Here is a 27062-nt window from a genome sequence, read left to right on the forward strand (position 1 = left end):
CTTTAGAGTTAGATCATTTTATAATTAAGAACTTATTGAAGCAGATTCTCCCCACGTGGAAGTTACTCCCTGGGGAGTAATTTATGCAAAGAGTGCCTCTGACTTAATATCATATAAGCCTAACAACTGTACAATGGATACCTGGCATTTTTAGTCAGTTTTGCAATCACTGAAAAAAATCCACGGTTGGAAATGTTACTCAAATAAAAAAAAAAGGACAAATAACTTATACTGCTATTCATTTTGGTCTTTTTAATGGTAAGATTTGTAATAAAGGAATGTATCTTATATTTTTTGTTCAAAAACATCAGAAATACCAGCTAATGATGATGTTTTTGATTGTGATCATGAAGACTGACATTTTGTAGCTCTTTATTATTTACAAGGTAAAAATAACTCATTTAATTCTCATAAATCTATGAAGTTTGTCAGCTAAACTTTCTAAACCAGAAAACAAGATCAGATTTTTTTTTTCCCTTGGTCCATTCATTAACAGATTAGGGACTGGAATCCAGGGGAACAGAACAGAACAGAGTGATATAAAATCTCACATTTTTTTCATGTCACAGAATTTTGAAAACAAATACTAGCTCATAATAAGAGGAGAAGCAAATAGAAAGACTTAGTCTAGTAAGTTTTTTTTCTTTGGATTTGTCTCCTCTTCTGATATTTTTATTTTTATCTCTTTAACTGCTACATTTGAATAATACAGGAATTCAAAATTGTATTTGTATTTTATCTTTGTGGGAGGCAGTGAAAGGGTTACTGAATGAACTATCAGGACAATCAGCTAATTTCCAGTTGTTTTCTCCCAAGTCACCTGAAGAGCATCGTTAATGACCTGAATCCTCAGTATTCTCGTCTGAAAAATAGAGACATAACACTGAATTTTTTGCTTATAAAGATGATTTGAACTGATTGTGAAATATTTAATTTAAAAAATTTATTGTGCTTCCCTAAAGCTAAGTATTTTTTAATACTTAAAGCTACATTATTTTTTAAAGTAGAATGGTAAGAAAAAGAGGGTTATGTCATTGCATATTTGTTTTGCATATTCAAGGGTGAGAAACTGCATAAAAGCATCCAAGTGGCAGATTGATGTATAAAGCATTTTGAAGCATATTTTGCATAATTATTTTAAACTGGGAGTGGGAATAGCAGATCTTCCTAGTCTGTATAATTTTAACAACACTGAGAATACTATCAGAGACATAGGAACTACTACATTCTAAATAAAGTTTATATCATGGATTCATCCATAACCTCGAAGATGATGACTTAAAATCATCTTTCTAAGAGGTTCTATACGTGTTCTTTAAGACATGACACTAAATTGCACACATGCAAAATGGAAATCCTATGCCCACCATATTCCACAAAGGAATTGCCTTACCAACCACCCATTTGTGTCAAGTCTACTATTTAATCCTACACTGAAGGCTAGGAAGCTATAAGTCACCTCTGATTCTTCATCAGTTTCCACCTCTTTCATTTATCTTCTCACTTCTTCCATTGAGCTATCTTTCTGTTTGCTACTTCTTCTGCATTTATCCTGCTACTGAGGTAATTCATGCTTTCAGCTCCTGACACCCAGGTTGGGAATTTTAATTAGTCTTCCATTTGTTTCTGGTCAGCCTGCCAAACTTACCATTCTAAAGTAACCAAACCACCACTTTCGCCATTTCTTCATTCATGTCTTTGATTCCTTATGGCCAGTGACGTCAGGTGAAAATTCTTCTGCCTGATTCCCAGGAACTTCATAATCTGATATCAATCCTTCTATCCAATTTTATGACCCAAGTTTCCATTAGAGCCAAGTTGCTTGTCTCAGTGATCACAAGCCACAATCATTCGGGGCCATCTTAATTCCATCCTGCTTGCAGAAATGCCTTTTGCCTCACACTTCCTACACAGTGTTCACAATCAAAATATCTTTATCTCCAGTGAAATTGTTTCAGTCCTATTGAAGTGATAGTACCAAGATGCTTTGGGCTTCCCAGGTGGCACTAGTGGTAAAGAACCTGCCTGCCAATGCAGGAGACTGAGATACTCTGGTTTGATCACTGTCAGGAAAACCCCCTGGAGGAGGGCATAGCAGTATTTTTGTATTCTTGCTCCAGTATTCTTGCCTGGAGAATCCCATGGACAAAGGAGCCTGGTGGTCGCAAAGAGTTGGACACAACTGAAGTGACTTAGCATGTACCCATATGCTTTATCATTTTTTCCTTGATATCTCCATGTATTAATTTTGGTTTATTGATTAGATAATTGGTATCATTAGTATATCTTATGTCAACAGCCTTTATTATTTTAGTGGATATATAGATACTCAATAAATTTTGGACAGATTCATTGTTGGCATTTTCACAAGTAAACCTCCAGCCATTTAGTGTATGAAATCACCTCTACCCCTTCCAGTTTTGCTTTATTTACTCATTTAAAATATCATTGAAAAAGGTAATGTGATCATTCTCAGTGACTTAAAGTTTGAAGTACAAAAAAGAAAACCAAAACCACAGGTTCAAGAGATTTTTAAGTCATACTGCATGAAGTTCGAAAAGGAAAAAACAATGAAAGCAAAGGTTTAGAAAACTTCTAGTCCCTGGTTACATTTTCTAGGTTAAGGAAAACAAAACAAACAATGGTAAATGGATGCCCTTTATTTAGAAAGGGATTCCCAGGTGCCTCGGTGATAGAGAATCCCTCTGTCACATACAGGAGATGCAGTAGACACAGGTTAGATCCATGAGTCGGGAAGATCCCCTGGAGGAGGAAATAGCAACCCACTTAAGTATTCTTACCTGGAGAATCCCGTGGACAGAGGAGCCTGGCAGGCTACAGTCCATGAGGTTGCAGAGTCAGATACGACTGAGGGACTGACCACCACCAGGTTACTTAGAAGAAGCTTAGGGAAGCCATTCAGATAGAACAGGTGACCCTACAGCCCCACCCCCAAACCCTGAGTCTTCAACACTGAGTCATGGCAGGAGAAGTGAGGAGGGAGGTGGGAGGGTGACAGGAAGACAACTCTGTAAGCTCAAAACTGTCTGTTTTCCCCTTTCAGCACAAATTGAAGTGATACCATGCAAAATTTGTGGCGATAAGTCCTCTGGGATCCACTACGGAGTCATCACGTGTGAAGGCTGCAAGGTACGGGCATTAACAAGGCACAGCTGACAGCGTCTTTGTTGGCCTCAGGCATCTGTGTGCTTCACAATGCAAGAGGTGACAACTTTTGAAAGGCCTGCTAAGGGATTCTTATCCTGCTGCTGACACTCAGGAATTCTTGCTTGGTGGTGGGTGGGTTGATTTTTTGTTATTTGGCCTTTCACCTTTTTGTCATTGTCTAACTCATCAGGAGCTGCTTAGAAATGGATTGCTATTTAAAAGCCTCAGTTATTCACATTTACCGAAATATAAATACTGATGTGCTGTATTAACAGTCTTGTGTCCAGTAAACTCCAGCATATTTATGTCAACATTAAAGTTTAAAATAAAGATTATAAGTTAATGGGCCTGTATTTATTTGCTTGAGAAAGCAGTCAAGGTAACATTTGCAATATGCTTGTGACTATCCTTTATTCTCGTATTTCAGAAAAAAAAACTGGAAGTATGAAATGTTAAAAGTGGAGCAGATAACCTCTTGTCAGTTAAAAATAATCTGCCTCAATTTCATCAAAGAGGTCCTGAGTTATTAACAAGATTATGTCATATGGCCAATATCACTGATCTAGTTAATGAGAGAACATGAACAAATGGGTTTTTTTTTTCATTCTCAGTCCATTGTTCCCCTGCACGACAAATCCAACTAATTCATCCAATTCCTATAAGCAAGTTGATTTTTAAAATCTTAAAACTGGAGGAATAGCAGTTAACATAGACTAATCCAAAATAAGAGAAATTTGAAATTTAAGAGTAAATGTTTAAATTCAATTCTTAAAAGGTAGGGAAGATGAGAGACTAAATATCAAGGGGAAAATGAAAACAGTTCTGCAACTAATTTTAAAGGGCACTGTGTAACCAGAACACATGAAATGAAGCTATAGTCCAGGAGGGGAAATTGATAGACCAGCAAAGTTATTGGCAAAAGCAATTATATTTTTGATCAAAGATGCAAGCTGAATGAATCATTAATTTAAGGTCAGTAGAATGAAGGAGATGTGGCACAATCACAGATTCTAAGAACCACACTTAATCTTATAAGATGTTCAGATATAAATGAAACAAAACGTACTGAAACTTAGATAGTCATGCTATGCGAAAAGTTGGCAGTATCTTTATAACAGTCTCGAAGAAGTATGATTCTTGGAATTGAAACTGGAGGGAAGGGAACAAAAAGGAATAAATGAGAATTAAGTCAGGAGAGGGAATGCAGAGGGGGAAGAATAACACAAATGTACTAACCCAGCAACATACCAACCTGCTTTAGAGGTGATAAGCAATAATCCATGTTTGAACATCGTGAGATGTGCCTTGTATTCTCTTCTTCTGCAGACCTATAATTCAGAATTGCATGTTATCCACCTTAATGTGCCTCAACTTATCTCACGAAACAGTAAAGCAAAATTACAGATCAGCAATTTTTTTACTCTCTTAGAATAAGTTATTACTTCCTCCAGGCAGATAGACAATTTTTTTTCGTAAAAAGGAATAATTTGGGAATCAGATCCCTCTCCAGTGAAATCACTCCCACTGTGTTGGTTTATTATACAATTTTAAGAGGTCTGGTCTAGTTTATACACTATCCATGGAAAAAAAAGGGACTTCCCTCATGACTCAGATGGTAAAGAATCTGCCTGCAATACCGGAGACCCAGGTTCAATCCCTGGGTTGGGAACATTCCCTAGAGAAGAGAATGGCAACCCAGTCCAGTATTCTTGCATGGAGAATTCCATTAACAGAGGAGCCTGACAGGACACAGTCTATGGGGTCGCAAAGAGTCAGACAGAACTGAATGACTAACACCATCATCATGGTGATGGTGATTTTAGACCACTGTCAAAGTGGGAATGTTTTTTTTTTCATTGTATACAGCTGGATTTAGAAAATGTCTGATTTCAAAATATGAATCTGTGGTCTTGTTAAGGAGCTAAACAGTTTTAAGCAGTAATTTTTAAACTATTGAACTACTTAACAAATATATTCCAACAGGTCAATAGCCAAGAATGAGTGTTTAGGTTCCTGTCATCTTTTCTATTTAAAGAAGGAACCCACAATCAAAGAACTTTTGTTGTTATTTTGAAGCATATTCTGAGGTTTTAGTCAAAATGATATTGTACATCACACAATTTTTTAATTTCATGGAAAAACCCACATTTGTAAATATGCTACATTTTTCTCCAAATAGCAAATTCAAGAAATTGTGCTCAGAATAAGATATCAATGTCAGCACATTTAGTATCAACCTCTGAATTTTCATAATCCTGTTTTTGGGTCAACATAAACAACCCACATTAAAAAACATCATTTCAGCGTGTGCACTTGTTCAGATTCCTTTTCATTCAATAAAAATTTAAAACGAAATCTCCTTTTCATGCCAAAAACCTCATTTGCAATAATGAGCAACAGATAAGCAAGAAATGCCTTACAATTAATGTCAAATTGGCCTTAAATTAGGGCTGTAGCTGTGACTTCAAAAAGTCTTTTCTGTCAACTCCTTTGCTAAGTGGCACTTAGAGTATCCACATATAAAAACTGCACAATTTTTTTGTAAAATGTAAATTCCAAGTCATCTTTAATCAGGACCAATGGACTGAGGTTATGCTTTCTGACAGCTTTCACGGTAGATGAAGTACATCATTTCAATCCCTGGGGGCTTGGATGTGATCTCTTGTTTAAGGGCTCTGTGAATTCTTTCAAACCGGACAGTTGGATATCTTATTTTGCCACCACTGGTCCATTAAATAAATAATACACTTGGAACTGTGGGGGCAAAATTAGTCCTTGTTGTTGAATGGCTTGGGGCTTATAAACCCAAAACCTTGGAGAGGAGATACTTGGCCAGGCTTCATTTTCTGAGTTTTTCACAAGATTGGCCAAGCTCTCTGTTGCAGTGCTTTGCCAAGCCATATGGAAGCCCAAGACAAAAGGAAAATCGATAATTTAAATTCTGCTTTTATTTAAATTTTTGAGGGGTTTGCATTAATGTTGATTTTTAACATTTAAAATCAGTGTTAAAATATTTATCCTGAGTGCCACATCTTTTGGCAACCCTTAAATATGTGACCAAGACGGTTGCCTCACCAGCCTCACCCTAGTCCCAGCCCTGCTCTATCCTCCCATTGATAGTTGAGGAAATGTGGAAGCTGTTTGACAGAAGTCAGGTGTCCACTTCCAGACCTCTCAGCAAGATGGGCATCATGGGCATTGGGCAGCCCTCCTAGAACCTCCTCCTAGAACCCTTTTTAGGCTTCCTGCTTCCAAGAGACTATACTATGGGTTATCCTTTCCTAACATTTCTCTTGGTAAATCTATTTGTAGCCCTTTGAACCTTTGCTGTTTTGCAATTCAAGAGCAAGGAGTGATGAGGAAAACATTAAATAGGTGAATGAAAGGGTGAAGGAAACTTTCATATCTCTGGAGAAAATGCTTATTTAGGATTTTTGCTAAGATAACTAATGTGGGTTGTGGCCAAAGAATTAGAAAAAAAGAAAAAACAATAAACTCAGCTGTGGATTTATTTATAAGGGTGATGTATGGTCCAAGGCAGTTCATTTTGCACCAGAAAGACCTAAACTTCCTTGCTTGAGTCCTTCTATATCACTATAGTCTGAGACAGTAACCGGAATGGGTTAATTTTGACTCCATACTGGATCTACTTCTGTGGCTTTAGCGTTTATTTTGCCCCTTTTGTTATTAGAGGCATACATAATGGCCTGCCTCGGGGAGACATGCCCTCCTCACCAACACCCCCCACCCTTAGGCTAGGGTGCCTTTGTTTGACTCACAGGAAGATAGCCTGACCCTGCCTGCCTGTGAAGGACTGGGATAGTCTTGAGTTCTTTGTGTGGGAAATGGCCCCCAATGTGGCTTGGCCCAGAAATTCACATTTGGGGGACCAGAATCACAGATAGCTGTGGCATGTCTGTTTACTGATATGACAGGAGATATTCCATTTTACACCACCCAAGAAGTGACTGTAAGGAAGTGAAACTAACACATCTGCCTGTCTGAGACTTGCCATTCTAAGAGATAGTTGCAAGAATTAAGAGATAGTTGCAAGAATTAAATGGTCTTCTTACTTTGTTTCCTCACCTCCCCCCATCTCTGATCCATAAAAGAACCTGGCATCCAGGCCAAAAGGTGGTTATTTCGAGATGCTACTCTGCCATCTTCTCTGTTAGCTGGCTTTCCAAATAAAGTTGTATTCCTTGCCTCAACACCTCGTCTCCTGGGTTTATTGGCCTATCTTGCTGCAAGCAGAGAGAGCTTAGACTCAGTAACAAGATCAAGCAGAGGGCATTCATTCAGCTTTTACTTATTGTTTATTTTTTTAATTGGCAGTTTATAAACCATGTTTCCTTTATTCAAAAGATGTGATTCACTCTAAGGTACATCATCGGTTAGAAATACAACCTTCCAGATACATTCTGGCCAAATACAAAAATTTCCAAATGGATGAAAATGCATCTGAAAAACTAGGAAGATAGTGGCACCTGTTGAACCCACACTCCTCAGTACCCCAAGTTCCTCACTCACACAGCCTTGACATAAGCCTGTATTATTGTCCCAGGTGGTGCTAGTGGTAAAGAACCTGCCTGCCAATGCAGGAGACTAAGAGACACGTGTTCGATTCCTGAGTCGGGAAGATCCCCTGAAGGAGGGCATGGCAACCCACTCCAGTATTCTTGCCTTGAAGAATCCCATGAACAGAGGAGCCTGGTGGGCTACGTTCCGTAGAATCACAGAGTCAAGCACAACTGAGCATGCATGCATTATCCCCAACATGTGACACTCTCCTCTGCCACTCTTTTCCCACTGCTCTCTGGAAGCAGAATCTCTGCTCTGTTTTACTTCACACAGAACAGCAAAAACATCTTTAGTAAATATTAATGAATGAATGAATGATACCTTCATATCTTGGCAGAGAGTCCAAGTTTTCTCCAATAGAAATGTCTGTAAGCTATCCAAGGAGAGGTAGCCAGAGTTTTAAAAATTGAAGTCAGTTACTTTCACTGTAGTATATGTTAATAGTCCCTTCTCATAAATCTACCTCCCTCCTATTCTCTCTCTCCCTCTAGGGATTCTTTAGGAGGAGCCAGCAGAACAATGCCTCTTACTCCTGCCCGAGGCAGAGAAACTGTTTAATTGACAGAACCAACAGAAACCGTTGCCAACACTGCCGACTGCAGAAGTGTCTTGCCCTAGGAATGTCAAGAGATGGTAAGGCGTTGCCTTCCTATTTCTTACTTAAAGGCTTTCAAATGGATGCTTTACTGGAATCTGTTTAAAGTGTTGGAAGAATTCTAGACAAAGAGAATTGGGAATCCAAAGTAAAGAAAGCTACATGCTGGCAGTGGAAAAAAGTAAGAGGAATGTAGAAAAGAGGAAAAGTAAGAGCATGCAAATATATAATTTTGCCTATGAAACAGGAAGAAAGGAAAGAATTTCCTGTATCTCACCAAGCAACCTGTGCTAACTAGATTAGGTGAAAGCCACATAGAGTGAAAGGTGACCACTTGTCCAGGTTTCTCGGTGGATGAGGGATTTCCCGGGATGTGAGATTTTCTGAGCTAAAACTGGAAAGCTCCAGGCAGACCTGGACCACTTGGGTAAATCCGACTAGTGCACAAGTTGCTTATTATGTGGAGTTGCTAAGGAACAATACTTGCTTCTATAGGAAGCCCGAAAGCTCCATTAATGAATGTGGCCTATTCAGATGAAGATAGCAGAGGCTGTAGCAGAACTCCATGTCTTAGAAGGGTTGTGTAGATGGTGTCCTTCTCAGAATAGACTCAAATGTGCACTTTACCATCACACCCAACCCAGATGGGTGGCTTGGCATCTTCTTAAATTAATGAAAGAGGACAAATAAGTTCACACAAAGAATTTCATCTAGCTTTGCTTCCATTTTTAAGTATTCAGCTAAACAAATTCTTTCCACACTGACACTGGCCATAGCACTCCTATATTGGATTATGAACAGCCCTGAGTCCTGGGGTCATTTCTGTCTAGTTCCCACTGAATCCTCAGGATCTGGTTAAAAGCAGGCACCTAAGTGTTTGCTGAATGAATCATGAAAATATTTTTTATGTAGAGCCTGAGACACAGACAAAGTCCCTGATACTTATTCTCTTTATGTGAATCATTGTGGTTTCTGGATCTCTGTTCACACTCCCTCTAATGAAGTTCAAGGTAGTATGGACCAAAAAAACAAAAAGAAATATTTCTAGATTTTAAAGAAATTTAGCTAATTGCCTTCTCTGTCTCTTAATATAAAGGGATTTTATAAGCTATTAAATAAATTCAGGCCTTTTAGTCATTTGGATAAATTTGGCTCTGCTTAGAAGATATCTAAACATATACACTGTTTATTTCTTAGCTTGCATTCTCCAGATAGTTGCATCTTGAATTTTTCTTACCATTACTCTAATTTGCAGCTCACTTGAATTTGTCTTGCACAAAAGTACACCGATAAGATATATTTGACTCAAAAAATAAAAAGAATCTGATCTTGAGCCCCTCAGTTTATAGGTAGCTTCTAGAGCTACAGAGATTAAGTTTCCAAAACTTTTCTGTTAGCTGATCTTTTTGTCTGTTTTTCTAAATTTGCCAATCACATACATTTACTCTTTAGGGTAAATTTGTAGCCCTATGTACTGATGCATTACTAAAGTGAAGAAAGTGTAAGGTAGGGGTTAAGTGATTTTCAGAATTTATTTAGTGAAATTCTGTGGGAATTTGAGTTGATTTTGTAGTTCATTTTTATAATTTGGAGGTAGCATAATAATTGACAGTATCTGAAAAGCTCCATTAACAATTATACAGAGAGACTAACCCACTAAGAAATGGTGCTTCTTCCCACAATAAAAGGAAGTATGTATTTGGAATGAGAGATCACATTGGTGTGGGCTGGTGAGCAGAATCATGGGCAAGGGATGGGTATTTGGTCCAAGGCAGATTTAGCGACATCAGCCTACAAAATCTAAGAGATTATCTGAATCTCACAACATAAAAGAAATATATTGGTAGGGGAAGGATTGTTTATGGATAGAGCCACAATTCCTTCTCAAGGGGGAAGAAATTTACTGCAGCATAAACTTCTACACAAGTAAAAGCAATACAGTACCTAAGGATGCTGAGGATTAAGAATAATGATCCTTCTTGATTTTAAGTCTAGAAACAATCCTGAGGCTTCCAGGAACATCTTCCAAATTGCCTCCTAAACATGTCTTATGTCAAACTGATGATGAGAAGAAATTCTAAGGGGTGACAGAAGTGGTTAGGAATGAGGAGAAGGAAGTACAACAGAAGGAAAAAATGATTCTAAGGGAAAACAAATTCTTCTTTATCATTTGTATAGAGGAAATTTGTTATAAGCCTTGAATATAAAGGGTACTTTATAAACTAAGTAAGTCACACTAATACTTGGGAATGGACTTCCCAGGTGGCACAGTGGTAAAGAATCAGCCTGCTAGTGCAGGAGACACAGGAGACATGGGTTTGATCCCTGGGTCAGGAAGGCCCCCTGGAGTAGGAGATGGCAGAAATTTCAGTATTTCTTGCCTGGAAAAGCCTATGGACAGAGGAGCCTGGAAGGCTACAGTTCAGGGGATTGCAGAGTCGGACATGACTTAGCACACACACGTGTGTCAAGTTCAATACCTGGGAAGCTAAATAGGGTTTATCTCCTATTGATTAGTAATGCCTACTATGTGGTATCAAAGGATTACAAAGTCCTGAGGTTATGGTTGATTAGCCATGTCTATAAGGGCTCAAGAATGAGAGGTGGAATGTCTCCTGCCACTAATTTATTATAGCTACCTTCTGCAGATGAAGCAAGCGTTTTCAAAGTGCTTTAGCAGTAGTACCAGCAGCCACAGTAACTTGTCGCACATCTAACTTCTTTCTACATAACACCCCATTCAGCTTCCCTCAGACATAAAGTGGCCTCTTCATTTTGATGTTTTTGCATTTGCTCTCTATAAGTTATGCCTGTCTCCAAGAATATTTACTTCACCATAGCTGGTCACTGAAACAACATGGCTACTAGTAGACAGCTTGATAGAACTGTTGACTCCACTGGACTTTCATTCTCTCCTGAATTTCAGCTTCTACAGTGGTGGATTAGCCACAGCAGGTATATGAGTAGAAGACAAACTCAGCAGTATCAAATTTGCTCAAATTTAGCATTGGCAAAGAATCAAAAGTCAAATCCACTTGGCAAACACAAAAGTGTTTATGTGTATTAAAGGGTGAAGGTATTGCATGTACATGTGTGTGTGAAGTGATGGCATGTATATACCCAGTGAATGTTCTCCATCATTATATTTGTTTCTTTTTTTACATGGACCCTTCACAAATGTTAGCTACAGGAATCTTCAGTGTAAACTATTTCCAGTTGTATTAGTGCTACTTTAAAACAAATAAACAGAAAAAGGTTTTGTATCAGTAGGAAGAAACTGCACCCCAATGGGAAAACATGGTAATTACTTTGCAATAATTAAGTATGTGTCCTCCAAAGGGCATGTCTCTATGAAAACATGAAAGCTGCCTACAGGGGCAGATGTCACAGGTTTGGCTTCTTCTTATCCAGCATGGCATTGTCCAATATGGCATCCGCATGTCACTATTTAAATTTAGATTTGTTAAAATTAAATAAAATTTAGACTTGTGGACACAGCAGGGGAAGGAGCAGTGGGACGAACTGCGAGAGTAGCATTGAAACATGTATATTACCATATGTAAAACAGATAGCTACTGGGAAGTTGTTGTATAACACAGGGAGCTCAACCCAGTACTCTGTGACAACCTAGGGGGTGAAATGGGGTGAAGGGAGGGAGGGAGGTTCAAGAAGGAGGGAACATATACATAATTATGGCTGAGTCACATTGTTATATGGCAGAAACCAACACGACATTCATTGTAAAGCAATTATCCTCCAATTAAAAATTTTTTCAGATGAATTTTTTAAAAATTAAATAAAATTCAAAACTCAGTTCTTTAATCATACTAGCTATATTTCAAGTGCTCAAAAGCCACATGTGCCTTGTGACTACCACACTCAAAAGCACAGGGAATGCTCCATCATCACAGGACGCTCTATTGGAGTAGAACCTGAGGAGGATGAGAAAGAATATTTCAAAATTATAACTAGCTTTAGGTAGACGGAATTGGATTATTTCTACAAATATTAAAGCACTATAAAAAAGGCATATCCTTGACATTTGAACGTTAAATTAAGACCAGTTTCCTTGATAAGTAGTGCGATATAAACATAAAGAACTTTACAGCCAAAGATAAAATAATTTTAAAAATGACTATGGAAAGTCATAGATGATAGTTCAACAACTGAATTCCTCTTGAAACAAAAAAAACTTGTGTCTAGTTGTGTGGTAGGAAGCAGCAATCTTTGAAGAAGCAGCGTCTTTGTTTTATCATTGTTGTTGTTCAGTCGCTAAGTTGTGTCCGACTCTTTGCAACCCCATGGGCTGCAGCACACTAGTCTTCCCTGTCCTTCACTATCTCCCAGAGCTTGCAACTTTGTTTTATAATTACTCCAAAAACTTACATTCCATTTCCTACCCTACCATTTCAAATAGACCTGAAAAACTTTCCAATACATTTGAGTAAAGTTGTTCTTTGCTAGTGTGGGACCAAAATCAAGTTGAAGAGCACATCACAAGCAAATACTATCATTGTTGAATATTTATGAAGCACTTGCAATGTATACAGAACTGTGCTAGTTTCTTTGAGAGCTAGCAGTTTAACAAGAGGCTGCTTCCATACTCAAGTGAATCTCATTAACAGAATAATTCAAATTTGAGAAGGGCAAACACTTAAAACACGTGCTGTACTGATTAATGGATAGTGGAAAGAAGAATGCTACTGCTTGAAAATATAATAGTAATATAGGCTTTGCTAAAAATAAGCCTATGGATACAATAAATGTATTTACAAATAGTGAGAAGGAATTTTTTATTTATCAGGAAAGTTCAGTAAGTTTATTTTGCCAAGTGCTGTAACTTTTTTTTTCCCAAATATGTCACCACTTACTATAGAAAGGGACATAAAACTGGAAAACTGGCTCATTCGTGTTTCTGAAATGAATGGAAAATTTATTCTAAACTAATATTGAAGCTATGTCAGCAAAGTCCTTGATTTAGGATGAAGCCTGATAATTTCAAAATATAGTGGAACTTTAAGCTTTTTCTTCAAAAATATTTAAGTTGTTCAGTGACTTGATAAGTCAGTTTTTTGGAAGAGGCATAACTATTCACCATTGAGTGAGTTTTCAGACATTTACCAGGGCAAAGAACTCGGCAGCGTACTTATTTGACACTGCTAGCTTTGATTGTGAGGTCTGTGGTTAACAGCAGCCTTCTGAACCTAAAATTGTCAAATGTAGGGTCTTGCCTGGGTTCATTCCCCCATCTTTTAGCAGCTGCAGGTTAGTTCTACAACCCTTCTAATTGTAGTTGGCTTTAACGGAGATGGCTCTGCTCTGTTTCACGTCTCTTATCCTCCAGCAGACTAGTTTAGGCACTCAATCACAAGGCACTGTTTAAGCCTCTGTTTGCATTGTGTGCATGCAGGCGTGCTAAGTCGTTTCAGTCATGTCCGACTCTTTGCAACCCCACGGACTGTAGCTGCCAGGCTCCTCTGTCTATGGGGATTCTCCAGGCAAGAATACTGGAGTGGATTGCCATGCCCTCCTCCACAGGATCTTTGTGACCCAGGGATCAAACTTGTGTCCCCTGTGACTCATGCATTGTAGGCAGATTCTTTACCACTGAGCCACCAGGGAAGCCCTCTGTTTGTGCGTGTGTATGCTTAGTTGCTCAGTTGTGTCCAACTCCTTCTGACCCCATGGACTGTAGCCTGCCGGGTTCCTTTGTCCGTGGGGATTCTCCAGGCAAGAATACTGGAGTGGGTTGCCAGGTCCTCTTCCAGGGGATCTTCCCAACCAGGGATCAAACCCAGGTTCCCCACATTGCAGACAGATTCTTTACCGCCTGAGCCACCAGGGAAGCTTACATACATCAATATCCCATGGGCCCAGAGCATGACCCTGAGTCAAAGGGGTGGCGCAGGATGCCTGCACAGAATGAAAGGGCATTGCAAATTTGTATGAGAAAGAGAAGGCAAATAGGCAAAAAGCATCAGGGTTATTAAAGCAGCCAATCCACTACAACATCTGTTTCACCTAGTGAGCTTAGTTGCTCAGGCTCCTCTGTTCTTGGGGATTCTCCACGCAAGAATACTGGAGTAGTTTGCCATGCCCTCCTCAAGGAGATCTTCCCAACCCAGGGATCAGACTCAGGTCTCCTGCGCTTCAGGCAGATTGTTTACCATCTGAGCCACCAGGGAAGCCCAAGAATACTGGAGCAGGCATCCCTTCTCCAGGGATTTTCCCGACCCAGGAATTGAACGGGGGTCTCCTGCATTGCAAGCAGATTCTTTACCAGCTGAGCCACCAGGGAGGCCCATTTCACCTAGAGTGTATAGAAATCTAAAGCAAGGAGGTTTGGAAAGAGGTTTAAAAAGAGATACTACAATTGCAGCAGTATTTACAATAGCCAGAACATGGAAGCAACCTAAATTTCCATCAACAAAAGAATAGATAAAGATGATGTGGTACGTATATACAATGGAATATTACTCAGCCATTAAAAGGAACTAAATTGTGCCATTTGTAGAGACAGGGATGGACCTAGGGACTGTCATACAGAGTGAAGTCAGTCAGAAAGAAAAAAAGCAAATATTGTGTAATAACACTTCTATGTAGAAAAATGATACAGATATACTTATTTGCAAAGCAGAAATAGAGACTCAGATGTAGAGAAGTGAAGGCAAATGATGTGGTTTACTTAAAATTGTGTTTCTCACCCTGTTCTACATCCTTGGCCTTACCCAACCTGCTATTTAGCAAATAGTAAAATAATAGGGTCTTAGCTGACAATCCAGAAATCCTAACACTTAGGAGGGAAGTTAATGATGAGTGTTGGTTGACATTTGAATAGATACTAAGTGGTAGTTTGAGATTTTTGTGAATTTTATTTTCCCCACAAGTAAGAAAGAACAAGGAAATGTGCCTTCTAACTTCATGGCAATGAGAAATACATCTATGAGTATTTAAACTTCTTCCTAGGTTAGACTTAGTTCTCACTATGCACATAAACCATTACAGACACCCCTGAATATAACCTTTCATCAAATGTAGAGTGCAAGCCAATGGACTCAGGGGCTATGGGACTTGGACGTTGTGCATTTTATGTTGAGGATACAGTCATCGTGAGCTCTTGAACTCCCGGTAGTTAATGAGAGAGATAACCACAAGTGCTGTTTTCTACTTCTGTCTCCCACCAGCTGTGAAGTTTGGGAGGATGTCCAAGAAGCAAAGAGACAGCCTGTATGCTGAGGTGCAGAAGCACCAGCAGCGGCTGCAGGAGCAGCGGCAGCAGCAGAGTGGGGAGGCAGAAGCCCTCGCCAGGGTGTATGGCAGCAGTATCAGCAATGGCCTCAGCAACCTGAACAATGAGGCCAGTGGCACATATGCCAATGGACACGTCATTGACCTGCCCAAGTCCGAGGGTTATTACAATGTGGATTCTGGCCAGCCGTCCCCGGATCAGTCAGGACTTGACATGACTGGAATCAAGCAGATAAAGCAAGAACCTATCTATGACCTCACATCCGTACCCAACCTGTTTACCTATAGCTCTTTCAACAACGGGCAGTTAGCACCAGGGATAACAATGAGTGAAATCGGTAAGTGGAAATCTTCCAGAACATTTTTGGAAATTCTACTTTGAAGTGGCCTTGGTCCTGTTTAGTAAGATCATTTTCTTAGGTCTAAGGTGAATTACTTGCTTTCATGACTTCTAATGAGAAAACTAATTGATTTTAAAATATAGTCTAATAACTGTCATTGTTCCCAAGGCCCATAAAAGTTTATTTCAAGCAAAGGAAGAAGGAAGGAATTATAAATAGATGCTATCTGTAAAGAACAGATGCTATCTGTTGGATTTGGGTTCATCACTGAAGGAAAAATGTTATTGGTATAAACAAAATTTCAGCAAGTGTTCAAAGTGATGCTATTAAAAGTGAAATAGCTAAGGGATATAGAAGCAGTATGTAGAAGAAAGTGAATGAACAGGGCTCCAACTCTAAGATAACTGGGGACAAACGTCAGTTTCCTTGTGTGTAGAGGCAGAAGGATAGACCAGAAGACCTCTAAGGCTCTTGTAGATCTCAATTCAAGAATTTTACATCAGAATAAAGTCCGAATTACTGGCAATAAAAAGAGTATAGTCCACCTTGGATCTGGAATGTAAAGAGGACGTGAAAAACTTGGTAGAATCCAAGTCAAGTCTAGAGTTCAGTGTAAAAAGAAAAAAGACTGTAGTTACAGCAGAGCAACAAATAAGCCCCACTGAGCAGGGCAGGCCCCAGGCACAGCTGCCTGAGCGACACTACCCTCTTGCTTCAGCAGCGTCCTTCCTAAGGAGTGGTGTTCAAGAGTACACCTGCCTAGGTGCTCTGTCTTCTCTCCTCACAGCTCTTACCCTATTAAGTTTAGGAGTCTGTTAAATGTCTAATCGGTTGATTTTATTCAGTAATTGCCACAAAGATATGGATGTAGGTTTAACACATTACCCTCCTGGGTAACAGAGCTGCTTGTTAACAGTGTCCCGGAGGAGCTAACAGGCAGTGGCTGTAGCAGGCTTCTTCGCAGCATTCAGTGCACAGGGGAAAGCAGTGTGGAGCTCAGAAGTCTGAGGCCTCCTCAGATCTCTCCCTAAGAGGTGGCAGAAAAGAGTGGTTAAGAACCAGGCCACTTGCAGACTTCCCTGGTGGTCTAGTCATTAAGGCTCTGCTCTTCCACTGCAGGGGAACTTCCACTGCAGGTTCAATCCCTGGTTGAGGAACTAAGATTGCACACGGCATGGCCAAAAAACAAAAAAACAAAGGCAAAAAAAAAAAAAGGTACTAGGCCACTTGAATTCAAATCCTGGATCTGTAGCCTATTATCTGAGCTGGAAAGCAAGTTTCTCCATCCCAGTTTGCTTATCCTATTTGTTTCTCAAAAAGTACTAGCTCATAGATCTCACCATTGTTGTAAGAATTCAACGAGTTCATACATGTAAAACAGAGCCACGTTTGGCACTCAGTAAGCGCTCAGTAGCTCTGAGCTGTTTTCTCTTATCCACCACGTGTTCAGTCACCTTCTCTGTCTAAACAGTGAGTAGGAGCCCAAAGCCTACGAGTGTTTTAAATAAAGTTGATGTGAACACATAACGAAGGACATGCCATATGTATCTTGGCTACTTCTACCAGCTGGCTGAGGAAGAAGTGATGTGACACAGTTACAAAACCTGAAACGTTATTTCTCTCTCTCAGCAATTCAGCCTATAGCAGTGAGCAAAGCCCTGGTAACAACATCCACAGCTGAGGGATGTAGAAAACTGCCCATCAGAGTTGATAACAAAAATATTCATTAGATTTCTCTCCTTAAACAGGGACCATGTCACAGGCACTTCACACACTTCATTTTCACAAACATCTTATAAGACAAGTAAAACTATTATTCCTATTTTACTGTTGAGGAAACAGAGGCTCAGAGATGTCTCATGACCTGCCCATATCCTTTGATTACTAAAGTATAGAGCCAACTTCCATCCCAGGCTATCCGATTCTGGAGTTCTTGTGCTTATCCATTATCCTACTATTTGCTCTGGGCTTAATGTCCACAAACTGCACTGTCAGTCAATAGAGGACATTCTGTTTAAGTAGAGTCACCCAGTCTTTCCAAGAGGACATGTTAAAAGGAAAAGGAACTAAGCACCATTTTTTGCTTTTATCCTACTTAATACTGAGTGCCTGAGTTTGCTATCGATTTGGAACACATGTTTAAAACATACTGAAACAGAAACAATTGTTGGGCAGTCTTCTGTTCCATACAGAAAAAGGAAAGACTTCTAAGAATTCAGAAATCTTCGTCATTTAATTTCTAAATCACAGTTTCTTTGCGATTTAGGATCAGTAGGAGGTATTACAGAAAGAGAACTGCAGCCAAAAACCATAAAGTTCAGGTAACTCTACCCAGGTCATTTTCCTTCTGGCCTGAACTAGAGAATCTCCAAATCCATCCAGATTTTCTACACAGACATTGACCCAAAAATAAACTAGCATTTATTTTTCTTATTTCAAGAGACTATTAGTCTTTAGAGATCTCTAGATCTGCTGTAAATTTTGGAGGTTTCTTCCATCAGACTTTTAGGGATGCAATTAGATTGTCCTCCGAGAGCTCTCAAATTTAGCTGGCTCCTAAGCCTAAGCATTGCCTTGGTTCCCATTTCGTTAAAACTGCAACGCCATCTAGTGGACACAAACTCCTCCGCACGTCGGATGGAGATACCTACCGGAGCCACAAGAGTGTGATGCGCAGTGCTTTCCTGCACCATCTAAAAGACTGCCATTCATTTCACTAAAGCATCATAACCGTCTCTGTGGGCAGGAGGGCACCAGTGACGTAGCACAGTAGTTAAGAACTTTGGTTCTGCCTGAGTCGGACTGCCTGAGTTCAAAACCTGGCTGCGGCTTTTCCTTCAGTCAGTTTACCTAAGCTGAGTCTCAGTTGCAAACCTGAGACAAGAATAACCCCAACCTGTGTGTGTGGATTAAATTAGTTAATATTTGAAAATCCTTATAACAGTATCTGTCCTGCATAAGCCTCATCATCATCATTGTTGTTATCAATATGATTTATATCATAAAGTTATTCATCTCCTTAATACCTAATAACATTCCTAGTCGTTACGCGTTATATAATTACCTTTTATTGAGCACCTACATGGTGCCAAGCAATATTTAATGCTTATAACAATTTTCTTATGCCTGTTATATAAGTATTTGTATATCCATTTTGCAGGTGAAAACATTGAGTCTCAAAAGCTACAAAACTTGTTAAAAGCAGAGTAAGCCAGTGAACCCAGGTCCGAGTAACAGCAAAACCCTCTCTTAACTATGTTTCTTCCCATCAAACAAAGGGAGCCCCTCACTAGCTAAGAAAAGGGCAAAAGGAAGCTGTAAATTAATAATTAGGCATCAGGTTTACCTGGTTTTAGCAGGAATTTTATCTCAAGCTGGCATGGTGGATGTGTTTATTTTTACAAATAAGATTTTGCAGTGGTTGGTGGCGGGGAGAGGAAGCTTTCTAGAGGCAGACTGGCAAACAAGCCAAGAAAGAAAGTGGAAGGTTGTGCTTTAGCTCCCTCACCACAGCCTTCAGATGAGGTGAAAGATTCTACAGGACTAATACCCTTAATGAAAGCTCATTTAAGCTCAAAGATGATTGACAGTATATCTATGAGATACCAGACAACAAGACAATTCACACAGCCAATCAATGTGCTTTTAAAAACGGGGGAGAGGGGAATCCATCAAATTAGCTTCGATGCTAATGGTATAGACTGCCTTTTACATATATCGTCTGAGTTTGCTGTTGAGTAATTTTCTCTCCAGATAGACAATGAAATGTGAATTCATTGACCCCTCCTATATAATCTTAACTGTAGATTTACTTTTCTATTCCTTTTGTGTTCTATTTATGAAACCTGGAATTTTAAACATCAAAAAATAGAAATAAACCTCTTTTTAGCAAATTCTTCTATTCAGAAGCTGAGTATTAACAGAGAAGTTTACAAAAAGGGATTGGCCTAAAGGTGATCTAATCCCTGTGATGTACTACTTTTTTTATCAAAGCTAAATAGACATATGGAAGGTATTTCTAGTGCTGTTTTATTGGGGAAAATTCTATAAAACTTGATCGTGTTTCAGTTGTTCTTTATTAAGAACACCAAGCAAGTGCTATAGTCATAAGGCAGCATTTTCAATGGCATAGGCTTTTTGAGGTGAATATTTTATAACTGCTTAAATCTATTATGCATATTCAACTGCTCATTCAGAAGTGGCACAGAGAACAGAGTTTACCTCCAGCTATGTATTTTCTATGTCTTCTGGTGGCACCTGTATCAAACACACATAGGCATTCAATTTAGGAGCAAGTGCCTAATAAGTCATTAAAAATGAATAAAAGTGACTAAACCAGTGAGGAAAACCATTCAAGCAGGTTAGGGAAATGAAAATCCAGTGTCTTTAGTTCTTCCCTTTTTGCCTTGATGGAAGACATCTTGTGAACTTCCATTGTTATCTGACTCCCGTCACCCTCACCCAAACACGGGTCCTATGCAGGCAGTTTAGGAAATCCTGACTCCACATGCTAGCCATATGAACTTGTTTAAAATTAGTTCAGCTTTCTAGAACTCAGTCTCTTCATCTGAAAAATAAGGCCAATGGACTAAATGATTTTGAAGGATTATGGTTCTCCCACCTCCTGGTGGATGCTCTGGGCCTATGCACAAATATCCCTTTTGTTACAGCCACTTCCCAAGGAGAAGGGTACAGTAGTAGAGAGAAAAGGACTTACAGGCAACTAAGCAATCCTGAAAGACGCTGAAATAACTCTCTGGGGTGGGAGTTTCCATGGGAAGTTTCCATGGGTGAAATGGTCCTGTCAACTATACAGTTAATAACCACAGTCACATCAGAAGTGTGCACCGGCCTCTTCTCTTCACCCATGCTCTTGAAAAAAAAAAAAAATCAACATCAAGGACAGTCAGGAGCTACCCAAGGAGAGGGTGGTGACCAATTCCAAACCATCCCAAGTTTATGTACAATCAAAGTAAAGAGTAAGCGTCTGTATGGGTACAGCTCCAGGGTAAATCCACCTGTCCTCCCTGGCCCACTTCAACCTGATCACCTCCCTGACTCCCTCTTGAAAGAAAAAGGGGGACGAAAAATTAAGATATGTTCTTAGTTGAGCCCCAGGCCTACCCAGGTGACCTTGGTTACTTGAGAGGGATTTACTTGACACCTCTGAGTAGCAAACTATCCATGCACTACATCACAAGAGGCTGCTTATTTCCAGAATCCCGTCTTCTATCTCAAAAAGAAATTGCGTGAGTGTGGGGGCTGGGCTATGCAACTCAATTTGTCACATTTCTGGGATCTCTACCATGGTCACAACTATATTAACTAGTCAATGGTCATGAATTATTTTAGAGCATCCCGGGATAAAGGACACTGTAATTCTTCCCTTGTGCATGCTCTGTCGCTTCTTCTGTGTCCGACTCTGTGACCTCACGGACTATCACCCACATGGCTCCTCTGCCCATGGGATTATCCCAGCAAGAACACTGGAATGGGTTGCCATTTCCTCCTCCTGTATTGGCAGGTGGATTGTTTTTACCACTGAACCACCTGGGAAGCCTGTAGTTCTTTCCTAAGTTTTTATTCAAATCCATATCTTTCTAGATATCCTTAAATAATCTGAAAAAAATCTCCCAGGTCACCTAGTAATGTGTTGTAGTCACTCGCCTATCATGCTCAGTGCAGTGATTCATATATATATATATAAATGATCTACATCATAAGCAATACATACCTATATGCTTAATTGAAGTACTTATAAACCTGTGTATCTACTCACAGCACATGTATGCACATTAGCCATGACATGCTCACACCTCTGTCAGTACAGCTTTCCTTGCATGCTAGCATTCACTACATTAGGTAAATCACCTTTTCTGTTTTGAGTTGAAATTGTGTAAAACTGACCTTCCTCAGTAGAATTCTCCTGGAGATACTAGCTTGGAATTAATTTTTGACTCAGGACTTCCTAAGAAGACTTTAAAATCCACCAATCAAAAAAAAAAAAAAATGCTATTGGGAAGCTATGGGAAAACCAATTCCATCTTCTACACTCAATTTCAAAAGCCATAATAGACATAAAATATTTTGCAATAAGGAAGAGGAAAGGCGATTTCATGAGGTTCTGCCTCTGACTTATTGAAGGATGGAGTGCTTATGCTTATAAGACAGCCTCTGAAACAGCCCCACTGTTGCCTAGTACTTCCCAGCATTGCAAGCTTGACACTGACTCTCAGAAATAGCTCTGAATCGCTCTTCCACTGTTGGGGTGAATAGGTCCTGCTTTGGCCACATTTTCAAACACCTATTTTGGGAAGAACTGGCAAGGGTTAAAATACCACAGAAGCTATGGAACACAGAAATGTCAACTGATGGGTAGGAGTTGTTGGAGCTTGATACACTTTGGTTTTCATTACCATAGTATACAACCAACTTAACAGGCTCTCTCCCAACCGGTACAGGATTTATTTCTGTGATGTTTACAAATGTGGGGAAGCCTGTTGAAAGTGTTTCTAGCTGGAAAGACTTTTATTTTAGATGTAAGCTATAGATAAGGATATGTGACAATATACCCTCGCTACTGAGAAAAAGAAATTTACTTTTTAAATCTGAGCCCTGTTTATGCAGACTATTGTGGAACTGCTATTTGGTTTTCAGACACGTTTGTTCTAGGAACATTTGGTGCCAGACTATTTAGAAAATACTTATTTTAAAACATTAGTCAATGAATGAAATGTATTATTTAAGCAATCAAGTGACTTTTAAAAATTTAGATTAAATGTTTGAAAATGTAATAATTGCCTCCAAAGATGTCTTCTGATTTAGTTATTCCTAAAGATCAGAATTATATTGGCTACATTTCCAAAAGGGGGATAAGGCTGGGGAGGGATTGCTTCTGTTTAAATTAACGGTCAATCCATATGTCAGCAAAATCCAAATAGTAAAAGTCAATCCTAATGATGGCCTTGGGCAATTTTCATAATTAGGTTTCCATTATCTGTGACCTGCTGAGTGTCCTTTGGGTGGTGTGGAGAGGGAGGTGCACTTTCTAAAAGAGAGTGGCAAAGATTTTCATGGGCTCAAGATTATGTTGTTTTTGCCTGTTCTAAGTCTCTTCAAACGCATTTAAGACTGTGAGCTGGACTCCTATCTTCCATAACTCTGCAAAACTTTTCTTTCACCAGTCAAAACAAAGAGAAATTCCTATTTAGCCCCTCAGACTCAAGTCTCTGTGCTTTTACACAGCCCTTAGAAAATATCACTGCTGCCAAAACTTTCTGTGGATGGAAAATCAAGCCCAAAGAAACTAAGACTTTAGGATGTTAAGTGACTTCCCAGAGAGCATGAAATAAAAGCCTAGAGGGGTTCATGTTGGCTTCCTCCATCTTAACAAGACACTTCCTTGGAACTCCCTGTTTCTAGGGCATTGAATCGATCTTTTCTGATTGTTCTGTGAACAAGGTCTTTTACTATGAAACTTAACTTTGAATGATAATGTCCTTATAATAAGTTCTTTCTTAATTTTTTTTAGCTAGTTTGAAGAAAGGGAAGTATAATTTCTCTAAAACTAGACATGCACTATTGCAATGAAACAAAACACTTGTGTTCCAAAACAGCCTTCTATTATTAAATTATTAAGAGGTCACTCTTTTAGATAGTTGATTTGTTTTGCTGCTTATGGTCTTTTTTCCCTTTGGATAGACTCTGTTTAAATATAAATGCCATATGGATTCTTTCAGTTTTTCTTTCTGCTTTAGTTTCTGTTTTCTTCCTTTTAAAATGCTCTCACCTGAACTTCCTGAAATTTGATAAAATTTTAACCATTTTGTTTATTAATCTGTTTATGCAGTCTTTGCCCAGGTATTATTACTTGTAGTATTAATCCTTTTTTCACTGTTTTTCTCTGTGTTCATGTTTTATTGAATTGTGTTTTATCACGTTTTCATCATTTTTATAGGTAATAACATAATCTTATATTTTCTTAACATATCTTTCTAAAGAACTTTAAGAGCATTTTGCTTAAGACCTACATGAAGTAAAAATCAGTTATGCCATTCTCTGATATAATAATTGGCCATAGAATTTGTTTGAAAAGGAGACCAGAAGCTTTCCTAATTCACTGGTAAGAGAGTAATGAGTGATTGGACCTTGAAACTGAACCAACAAATGAGTTATGGGTTATTTATGGCCCTAAATTCTTCTTTAAAAAATTTAAAGAACTTGAAATCTTTCCTTCCTCCTATTGAGGTTATGGATCACAACTAGATGGCTGTTTTAAGCTTTAATATTGATGTTTCTATGCTGGTAGCACATTTCTACTTATGCCCCCAAAATAATCATCTCTCAGTAGAGATTAGAAAAATCAGAAAAGCCTTAAAAGTAACATTGTCCTCTCTGACACTGTCGTCTGTTACACCCTAACCAGTCGACTTGTTCTATTTAATGACAGAAAGCTTATAAAACTGGGAGTCTATTGTCAAAAAGACAAAATGCACACTTGGTTAAATGTTCCACCTTTAAACCAATTGTTCTAATATATTCGAGTTACTGCCTCAGAGTGTGGGTTCTGAGGAGTCTTGATATTCTGAAAATCTAATGCAGGCATTTAAAACTCGCCTTGAGCAAGTCCGTAGAGATAGCCTGGCATTAATTCAAAGCAAATCCCCTAAGAATTCCACTTCCACACTAGTAGTATAAACTAAACAGGGAATTGAGCAGTTCACTAGATCCTTAAGGCAAGTGATAAATTAAAAATTCATTAATCATTTCGATTGGGGCTGATATATAGTATTTTAAGAAGAATACTTCCAAGTTTTTTTTTTTTGTTTAATTCCTTATGGAGAAAAATGAATAGAGGCTATAGTTCACAAAGAAGAAACCATCCTTTCTCATGAGAAAAAAAAAAAAAAGGAGGAAGAGAAAGAATTAGGAAGTTCAGATGCAACTCCCTCTAGTACTATATATAGCTTTGAGCCTCAGCTTTCTCTCCTTGATACAGTTGGGCCACGGGTGCTCTTGGTAATAACACTGAAAGCAGCAGTTTTTAAAGATATACTCAACTTTCCCTGCTCCCAGGATGTGGGATTCTAATGAAACCACCCGTGCAATCCGTGTCTGAGGCACTGTAGCCTTTGGAGCACGCCATTTGCTGAAATGTCTAGTGAGAGCTAAAATAAGCCTCTTTGGTGGAAAAAACCCGCTGAGTGGTTGAAATCAGAGATGCAGAAGGTCACTTACTATTTTAGTAGCTGCAAGCTGGTCCTCATTTTATAATATTGTAGTTATAAACAAGAAATAGTCACCTTACTTGTCAGTTTACTTACTTGTCATCAAAATAAGCAGATGTAGCCTTTTTTCTACATCAGTTCAGTTCAGTTCAGTCGCTCAGTCGCGTCTGACTCTTTGCGACCCCATGAATCGCAGCATGCCAGGCCTCCCTGTCCATCAACAACTCCCAGAGTCTACCCAAACCCATGTCCATCGAGTCGGTGATGCCATCCAGCCATCTCATCCTCTGTCGTCCCCTTCTCCTCCTGCCCCCAATCCTTCCCAGCATTAGGGTCTTCTCCAATGAGTCAACTCTTCGCATGAGGTGGCCAAAGTATTGGAGTTTCAGCTTCAACGTCAGTCCTTCCAATGAACACCCAGGACTGATCTCCTTTAGGATGGACTGGTTGGATCTTCTTGCAGTCCAAGGGACTCTCAAGAGTCTTCTCCAATACCACAGTTCAAAAGCATCAATTCTTCGGCGCTCAGCTTTCTTCACCGTCCAACTCTCACATCCATACATGACTACTGGAAAAACCATAGCCTTGACTAGACAGACCTTTGTTGGCAGAGTAATGTCTCTGCTTTTCAATATGCTATCTGGGTTGGTCATAACCTTCTTTCCAAGGAGTAAGCATCTTTTAATTTCATGGCTGCAATCACCATCTGCAGTGATTTTGGAGCCCCCCAAAATAAAGTCTGACAGTGTTTCCACTGTTTCTCCATCTATTTACCATGAAGTGACGGGACCAGATGCCATGATCTTAGTTTTCTGAATGTTGAGCTTCAAGCCAACTTTTTCACTCTCCTCTTTCACTTTCATCAAGAGGCTCTTTAGTTCTTCTTCACTTTCTGCCATAAGGGTGGTGTCATCTGCATATCTGAGGTTATTGATATTTCTCCCAGCAATCTTGATTCCAGCTTGTGTTTCTTCCAGCCCAGCGTTACTCATGATGTACTCTGCATATAAGTTAAATAAGCAGAGTGACAATATACAGCCGTGATGGACTCCTTTTTCTATTTGAAACCAGTCTGTTGTTCCATGTCCAGTTCTAACTGTTGCTTCCTGACCTGCACACAGGTTTCTCAAGAGACAGGTCAGATGGTCTGGTATTCCCATCTCTTTCAGAATTTTCCAGTTTATTGTGATCCACACAGTCAAAGTCTTTGGCATAGTCAATAAAGCAGAAATAGATGTTTTTGTGGAACTCTCTTGCTTTTTCAATGATCCAGTGGATGTTGGCAATTTGATCTCTGGTTCCTCTGCCTTTTCTAAAACCAGCTTGAACATCTGGAAGTTCACAGTTCACGTACTGTTGAAGCCTGGCTTGGAGAATTTTGAGCATTACTTTACTAGCGTGTGAGATGAGTGCAATTGTGCAGTAGTTTGAGCATTCTTTGGCATTGCCTTTCTTTGGGATTGGAATGAAAACTGACCTTTTCCAGTCCTGTGGCCACTGCTGAGTTTTCCAAATTTGCTGACATATTGAGTGCAGCACTTTCACAGCATCATCTTTCAGGATTTGAAATAGCTCAACTGGAATTCCATCACTTCCACTAGCTTTGTTTGTAGTGATGCTTTCTAAGGCCCACTTGACTTCACATTCCAGGATGTCTGGCTCTAGGTGAGTGATCACACCATCGTGATTATCTGGGTCATGAAGATCTTTTTTGTACAGTTCTTCTGTGTATTCTTGCCACCTCTTCTTAATATCTTCTGCTTCTGTTAGGTCCCTATCATTTCTGTCCTTTATCAAGCCCATCTTTGCATGAAATGTTCCCTTGGTATCTCTAATTTTCTTGAAGAGATCTCTAGTCTTTCCCATTCTGTTGTTTTCCTCTATTTCTTTGCAATGATCGCT

At 39.3% G+C, this 27062-nt stretch overlaps 1 protein-coding gene across 1 annotated transcript in view; it reads left to right on the forward strand.

Moving 5' to 3' along the window:
- Positions 1–3069: 3069 nt before the first annotated feature.
- The window catches only part of RORB (RAR related orphan receptor B), a 50435-nt gene continuing 26442 nt past the window's right edge, over positions 3070–27062 (forward strand). The window contains exons 1-3 of the mRNA XM_081499189.1: positions 3070–3150; positions 8241–8382; positions 15529–15930. Coding sequence (XP_081355315.1) covers positions 8370–8382; positions 15529–15930 — 415 coding nt within the window. The 5' untranslated portion in view covers positions 3070–3150; positions 8241–8369. The remainder of the gene's footprint in view (positions 3151–8240; positions 8383–15528; positions 15931–27062) is intronic.

This window comes from Giraffa tippelskirchi, chromosome 1 (assembly GCF_054371585.1).
Source record: "Giraffa tippelskirchi isolate mGirTip1 chromosome 1, T2T-mGirTip1v1.2.pri, whole genome shotgun sequence".
Classification (NCBI taxonomy): domain Eukaryota; kingdom Metazoa; phylum Chordata; class Mammalia; order Artiodactyla; family Giraffidae; genus Giraffa; species Giraffa tippelskirchi.